Source organism: Vicia villosa, linkage group LG5, assembly GCF_029867415.1.
Source record: "Vicia villosa cultivar HV-30 ecotype Madison, WI linkage group LG5, Vvil1.0, whole genome shotgun sequence".
In the NCBI taxonomy this organism is placed as follows: Eukaryota; Viridiplantae; Streptophyta; class Magnoliopsida; order Fabales; family Fabaceae; genus Vicia; species Vicia villosa.
Genome location: NC_081184.1, coordinates 158,854,140 through 158,862,252, shown reverse-complemented (window position 1 = coordinate 158,862,252; position 8,113 = coordinate 158,854,140). Strand labels below are relative to the sequence as shown.

At 29.4% G+C, this 8,113-nt stretch overlaps 1 protein-coding gene and 1 pseudogene across 1 annotated transcript; both read left to right on the top strand.

Moving 5' to 3' along the window:
* The first annotated feature begins 500 nt into the window (after positions 1-500).
* Positions 501-1,723, top strand: LOC131608268 (glutathione S-transferase T3-like; annotated as a pseudogene).
* A 553-nt stretch (positions 1,724-2,276) lies between these two features.
* On the top strand, positions 2,277-3,621 carry LOC131607957 (uncharacterized). The gene has a single exon (XM_058879902.1). The coding sequence runs from the start codon at positions 2,329-2,331 to the stop codon at positions 3,619-3,621; it is 1,293 nt and encodes a 430-aa protein (XP_058735885.1). The 5' UTR covers positions 2,277-2,328.
* Positions 3,622-8,113: the final 4,492 nt, after the last annotated feature.

The window sequence follows — 8,113 nt, the reverse complement described above, 5'->3', positions numbered from 1 at the left end:
AGTTGTAGTTGCCTAGACGTGCATGAATATTCCCCACTGCACTAGTCAGAGTTAAAGGATTGGTGTGTGAGAGGATGAGGTTTGAATATTGTAAGAGCATGAATATCGGCTGACATTAAGCCGTGTCTACACAGTTTTTAAGAAATTTTTTTATAAATGTTTGGATAATTGAGAAAGTAAACGTTTCTACATGTAAACACGCTCCCATATTAAACAACGCTCTTTAACTTAAATTTAGTGCCACCTGTGAAAAAGCTAATGGTAATGTTATTAATGCATCAGCTTGAAATAAAAAGAGGCCACTATGGATTAGTTTCAAATTGAAATCTTGGAGTATTTGAATATATAACAATGCAACGGTAATATTTTTATAACGGTAATAATTTTTAACACAATAAATAGTCACTCATTTTATTACAATTTGGATTCACAACTAGTTTAATTTTCAACTATTTCTTTTATATCATTTTAATTTTTTTTTCTTGCACTTTCATTTGTTAATGGATCCCAATCAACACAACTCTTGGTCTAATTTTATGCAAAATGGTGGCATTCCTCCTTCTATTCCAAATCAACAAAGCAACTCATGCATCACAAATATACCTCTTATCTCAAATTCACACCATAACCCAAATTTTCAAAACTCTCATTTTATCCCAAATTCACCAAATAATCCACACTTTGGAAATTACTCATATCATACACCACCTTATCCATATCAATATCAACAATTTACATCTCAACCAACTAACCCCAATATTCCTCATGTGGCTCAAATAGGTAGTAGTGGCATGCAATCAAATGATCAAGAACACGAAACACAACAATTTTGCACTCAAGATAGCGTAGAAACTATTAACCTTGGTGAAGAAGTTGTATCTGCACCGGTTGCAAAAACGCCTAAACAAAGGTTCCAACAAAAAGAGGATGAAGTTCTCATTCAATCATGGCTCAACGTTTCAAAGGATTCAATTGTTGGGGTTGATCAAAAAGGAGATAGTTTTTGGAACAGGATTGGCGAAGCTTACAACAAGCATCGTGACGCCAATTACAAAGAGAGGAAACCAATGGCACTTAAAGGTCGATGGCACAAAATTAATCCATCTGTTCAAAAGTTTGTTGGATGCTACAAAGAAGCCGTGTCTACACAACAAAGTGGGAGCTCCGAGAGCAATATCATGCAAGCTGCATATAAAATTTATTTCCAAGATGAAGGTGAAAAGTTTATTTTTGAGGCTGCATGGAGATTATTGAAAGATGAACCTAAATGGCTCGCAGGTTCATTGGAAGCTTCTACAAAAAGAACAAAGAATTCAGCTTCAGGGGCATATTATTCATCTTCTAATCCACCGACACCAACGAGTAGCGAATACAATCCACCATCACCTACTTTGGCTCGTCGACCAATCGGTCAAAAGGCAGCCAAAAGGAAGGAGAAGGAAAAGTTTGTGGAAAAGTCTACTACTCCCAATGTCAAATATGATTCTTTGAAAGATGACTTCAAAAAAAATTTGATTTGATGTCAACGTTTGCACGAGACTATGCACGTATTGAGGGTGAAAAAGTTGAGATAGAAAGAAAAAAGGTTGAGAGTGCAGAGGAAAGATTGAAGATGAATGATTTGCAAATACTTTCAAAAGATACATCAAATATGGATTCAAGACAACTACAAGCTCATGAAATATTGTGCGACATGATTAGAGAAAAATATGGAATTAATTAGTATGATTATGTATTTTGGGCTTAATTAGTATGATTATGTATTTTGAATTTAATTAGTATGATTATGTATTTTGAACTTAATTAGTATGATTATGTATTTTGAACTTAATTGATATGGAATTAATTAGTATGATTATGTATTTTGGGCTTAATTAGTATGATTATGTATTTTGAACTTAATTGATATGTACTTAATTAGTATGATTATGTATTTTTAAATTTTTATTATTCAAACTAGCCGTTAGTCAAACTAGCCGTTAGTCAAACTAGCCGTTATTCAAACTAGCCGTTAGTCCAACTAGCCGTTATTCAAACTAGCCGTTAGTCCAACTAGCCGTTATTCAAACTAGCCGTTATTGAAACTAGCCGTTAGTCAAACTAGCCGTTATTCAAACTAGCCGTTATTCAAACTAGCCGTTATTTAAACTAGCCGTTAGTCAAACTAGCCGTTATTCAAACTAGCCGTTATTCAAAGTCAAACTAGCCGTTACAAACTAGTCTTATAAATAGTATTAACTTGAACATTAAACTTCATTGTATTTCTCAACCTTTTTCATTCTATACAATTTGTTATCAACTTCCACTCAATATCAAACTTCTTTTCACATGGATCCTTCCAATCCTTCCCATATCGCAAAAATGTTCATGGATTATATGAATGATGATATGGATGAAGAACTTGTGAGGTTGTTTATGGAAGAAGAAGAAGCCTCGAGCTCTAAAAGGCCTAGACGTCAAAGAAGGAATATAGAGAGGAATCGTGAAGAGGGACATAATCGATTGTTCAATGATTATTTTTCACAAACTCCAGTATACACGAATGAGCAATTTCGTCGAAGGTACCGAATGCATAAACATGTGTTCCTTCGTATTGTTGAAGCTCTGGGTCAACACGATGAGTATTTTCAAATGATGGTTGATGCAACTGGTAGGTCAAGTCTTTCACCATTACAGAAATGCACTGCTGTTATCCGTATGTTGGCATATGGAATATCTGCTGATAGTGTGGATGATTATTTGAGAATTGGTGAAACCACAACACTAAAATGTGTTGATAAGTTTACAAGAGGAGTGATCAACATCTTTGGGGCACAATATTTGCGAAGGCCAAACGCTGAAGACATTGAACGCCTAATGCGAATGGGAGAGGCACGAGGATTTCCAGGTATGTTAGGGAGCATTGATTGTATGCATTGGGAATGGAAAAATTGTCCAGTTGCATTGAAAGGGCAGTATGTTCGAGGCGATCATGGGAAACCAACTGTTATGCTTGAAGCAGTGGCTTCACAAGACTTGTGGATTTGGCATGCATTCTTTGGGGTAGCGGGTTCAAACAACGATATTAATGTGTTGAACCAATCCAATGTCTTCAACGATGTTTTGCAAGGACGAGCTCCTCAAGTTCACTATACAATCAATCGTACTGAATACAACAAGGGTTATTACCTATCAGATGGTATTTATCCTGAATGGGCCACGTTTGTGAAAAGTATCCCGATGCCACAAGGGGATAAGAGAAAATTGTTTGCCCAACATCAAGAAGCGGCAAGAAAGGATATTGAACGAGCATTTGGAGTTCTCCAATCCCGATTTGCGATCATACGTAACCCAGCACGATCGTGGCACTTAGACACACTCCAGCGCATAATGAATACATGCATAATATTACACAACATGATTGTTGAAGATGAACGTTCTACATATGGTGGAAATTTTGATTTTTCTTATGATCATTTAAGCAATGACGCAACAACATTGCCGAATGATTCTAATATTGATTTTCAAGAGTTCCTGCGTAGAAGATTTGATGTTCGTGATAGACAAATTCATCGACACCTTCAACAAGACTTGATAGAACATATATGGCAACGTTACGGGCAGGAGAATAGTAACAATTGAAAAATATTTTAAATATATCATTTTCTTGTATTTTATGCTAGTAATTTATTTTAATGTTTATGTTTTTTTAATGTAATTTTTAAGTAATTTATTCTAAAGTTTATGTTTTTTTATGTATTTTTTAGTAAATTATTTGTGTGATGTATTGTATTTTTTAATATATATATATATATATATATATATATATATATATATATATATAACTTTTATTTATTTTAAATGTATAATTTTTTAACATAATTTAATATATTTGAATTAAATTGTTTCAATTATATATTTTTTATAATATAAAAGAGAGATATATTGTAAGATTTGGTGGGACCCATTTTAAAGTTTTTGATGGGTTGTATGGATATTTAAAAGATGTAGTTGAGTTGTTTAGAAAATGTAAAAGTGTGATATAATATAAAAAATTGAGTGGGCCCCATTTAAAGAACTCATGAGGGTATGATGGATGTGGGTGCTCTAATGATGCTCTTCCGGTTTTGCTTTTACTTTAAATGGGCAAATAGGGGTAAGAATAGGCAAAATCGATCTACAGATACCTATAGTCCAATCTATTTAAGACCAGACTAGACTGTTTATAAATGTCAAACTTAACTTTTTTGTTTTTTTAAGTCTATTTTATTAAATAAGTCAGAATTAAAAAAGAAATGGTTGAGATTAAATTATGATCTTCACTAAATCATGTACCATTAAGAGAAAAAGAGAAATTATTAATCAAATTTTAAAAGTATCTTTTAATCTCAACCATTAAATATAAATTCAGTGGGCTGTTATTACATTCTCATATAACTTATTCATTCTTATATATATATATATATATATATATATATATATATATATATATATATATATATATATATATATATATATAGGGGGCGACTCAAGTGAGAACACTTAGTTATAATGAGAAATGAGAATAATCAATTATAGTCCTTAGATTCTATTAAATGAAATTTGCGGTATAGATTATATCTTACTTAAAATAAACATACTACTAAATGTTACACACAATCATTTTTCTCAAATCTCAAAATTAATTAGAGAATCTCTTGTAAATAAAATTAAATATTTCTTTCTTAAATAATTTTATCTTTAAATTATAAAAAGTTATTTAGAAATAAAATTACATAATTTCTAAATAATTTCATTTTCAATAATGATTTTTATGAAAAAAATTTCACTATGATTAATTTTTTTAAAAAAATTCATAGAAAAAGATAAAAATATTGAAATCCAATTTCAATGAGTATTTATTTAAACTACTTATTTTTCAAAAAATTAAAAAGTTTTTTTCTGTGCCAAAGATATGTGATCCTAAAAAATTCATAGTTTTTAAAAAAAAACCTATAACAAACAAATATATATATTATAAATAGTGATACTGTTAAAATAATTATATAACAAAATATGATATAATTATCTCTATAATATTCATATTTACAAAATTTAAAATACAATATTATAAAAAATAAATAACAGTATTAAAATTAGCATATATTAAAGATTCCTTATTTTAATATTTTTGTAAAATATAATTTTCATAGCATTACAAATATTTGGTAAGAAAAATAAAATACATGAATTGAATTTTTGGGATGATTATATGAATTGAATTAAAACGAGATTGAAATTTAAATTTAAAATAAATAGTTTGAATTGATACTTAATAAAATTTGATTTAGATATTTTAATTGTTTTTCTATGCCTCTTTTTTTAGATTAAAAAAATTAAAATTTCTAATTATAGTGAATAAATTTTTATAAAATCATTATTGAGAAACTTTTTTATAAAAATTATGTAATTTTGCTTTATTAAAATATTTTATGATTAATGTTTAACAAATTCTAAATATAAAAGTCTTAGAGAAAGAAATATTTAATTTTATTCCTAAAAAATTCTTTAATAAATTTTGAGATTTGAGAAATATGATTGTGTGTAACATTTAATCACATGTTTATTTTAAATAAGATATAATCTATACCACAAATTTCATTTAATAAAATCTAAGGGCTATAATTGATTGTTCTCATTTCTCATTATAACCAAGTGTTCTCACTTGAGTCGCCCCCATATATATATATATATATATATATATATATATATATATATATATATATATATATATATATATATATATATATATATATATATATATATATATATATATATATATATATATATATATATATATATATATATATAAATATATTTTAGAAAAAAAAGGTTAATAGACTGGCCAATATATACATATATATTAAAACAAATGCAAAATAGGTTGGCTTATATATGCATATATAGCTCGGCCTATAAGGTTTTTTAAGTAATGTGAATTTATTGAAATCCTTAATGAGATATAGGCTTTTAACTAGATTTTTAGGACAAGCAAAACTTTTAAAAAGGTGAATTAATTGTGCGATTATATTTTTACTATTTTAACCTTTGCAAGTGTAAAAAAATTTAAAGTAAATGATATTATTGGTAGGTTGCACTCATGTTCTTTAAATAGATAGATTGTAGGATTTAGTTGATTAATTAAGGTAAATTGATTGGGAGGATAGATTTTTACTATTTTAATCTTTTTGCAAATGTAGAAGTTTTAAAATAAAGAATATTATTAATAATTTGCATGCATGTTATTTTATTAAATAGATAGTTGAGACTTAATATTTACTTCAAAAATTTCCAAATAATATTCTTTCTACACAAAATTTTAAAATACTTAAGTTTTAAACAAAATTTTCTTTCGTGGATAGGACTTTTATGTGAAAATCAAGCAATTTAATTGTTCAATATAGGACGACCAAAATCTTCTTGCGAAAGTCTAACAATTTTATTATTTTGTCTAGTCTTATATATACGAGTCAATTTATTTTTTAAATCACTGAATAATTAATGTATTTAATATATTATTAAACCAGACACATTGATTGTTGAATGAATCTAAAAAGTAAATGGTTAATATCTATTTACCCTTACCATATGTGGTCTTTTCGAAAAACTCCCCGTAAAAAAATCATATGGATTCCCCCAACATTTGAAAAGTCTCTCTTAAATCACCAAAAATGCTTATATGTCAATGTTTTAAAGATTTTTCTATTATTTTTTATTTTCACATGTGTTTAGTCACTTTTACTTGACAATTCCTTAGGTTTATTTCCTCAAATCTCCAATTCTCATATTCATGCATACGCTCCATTATCCTTCACATTCTCTTCACCAAGACTTCATCGAAAGAGGGCTTCCATATCCGAAAGAGGGATGCTCGAATCAATAAAATGGTGACTTGGAAGAATGACTGGTGAAGCGTATATATGCCTTCTCCCCCATCCTAATGATACCTTTCAATTACACCGCTACAGTAATACACTCTAAGAAAACCAGATGACACACCTGAACCGCTACTAGTGCAAACAGATAATATGATACACAAGCCAATTAAGAAACAACGAGAATACCACAACAACCTACCAAGATATCATTTTCTAACAAGCGAGATACACTTATATTCCAAGTCCTCCTCGTCAATGAGCGAACCTATGTAGATGAAATTATTTTGATTTTTCCATAAGGTCCACACCACTGATTGTCAAATCATGGCAATCCCACCTCTGATCCTTGCCAAATCCCCTAAGGAAGAAAAAATATTAAACAGAGATATAATATCACTCGATAAGATAATTATCCTTCCTAGTTTACCGAAAGATTAAAGATCTTATACCACATATTTTCATACACATTACAAGTGATAAACAACTGGGTGAGCGACTCTAAACACCCATCACATGATCCGCAAGAAAGACCAACAAATCTAGAATGACTCGTTTAGTATGCAAATTTCCTCTAATTTGGATCTTATCTTGGAGAAGTTGTCAAGAAAAGACCGTCACTTTTGAGATAACTCAACTACACCAAATAGAAGGCAAAGAAAAATCCAAATTAGAAGAGAAAGTAGATAGATAAGAGGGAGACTTAAAAATATTACAATAGGTAGAAGCGGAAATATGAACATCAACTCTCCTCAAGCGACCAACACCAATCGTCACACTCTAGTGTGAGAAAAACTCTCTAGATAGTCAAGATTAAGTCATCCACCAAATCTTACTCATCATTGTCAGAAAGAAGTCTTATCCATTGAAATTTTAGACCATAACTCCATCTTCTCGTGTACCATTTTCACTCATCATTTTTGTGTTGCTCTTAGAGTACCTCCAGCAGAGGTTTTTTCAAGGATTTTCCAGCGTGAACATCATATGCTTCATTTTTTTTTTTGTCGTTGGAGTTGGTCGGGTTGGCCAACTGTTGCACTGCATTGCAACATATAATTGGAATAAAAAGTTATTATAATTCAAAATGTGAATTCAACGACTCTTTTTTTTAAACACTTTTAGTTAATTATAAATACACCCTATTTAAAAATATTAATATATAAAAGAATTGTGGGATCCAATATGAGTTCTTTAGAGTTGCATCATTGGAATAAAAATTA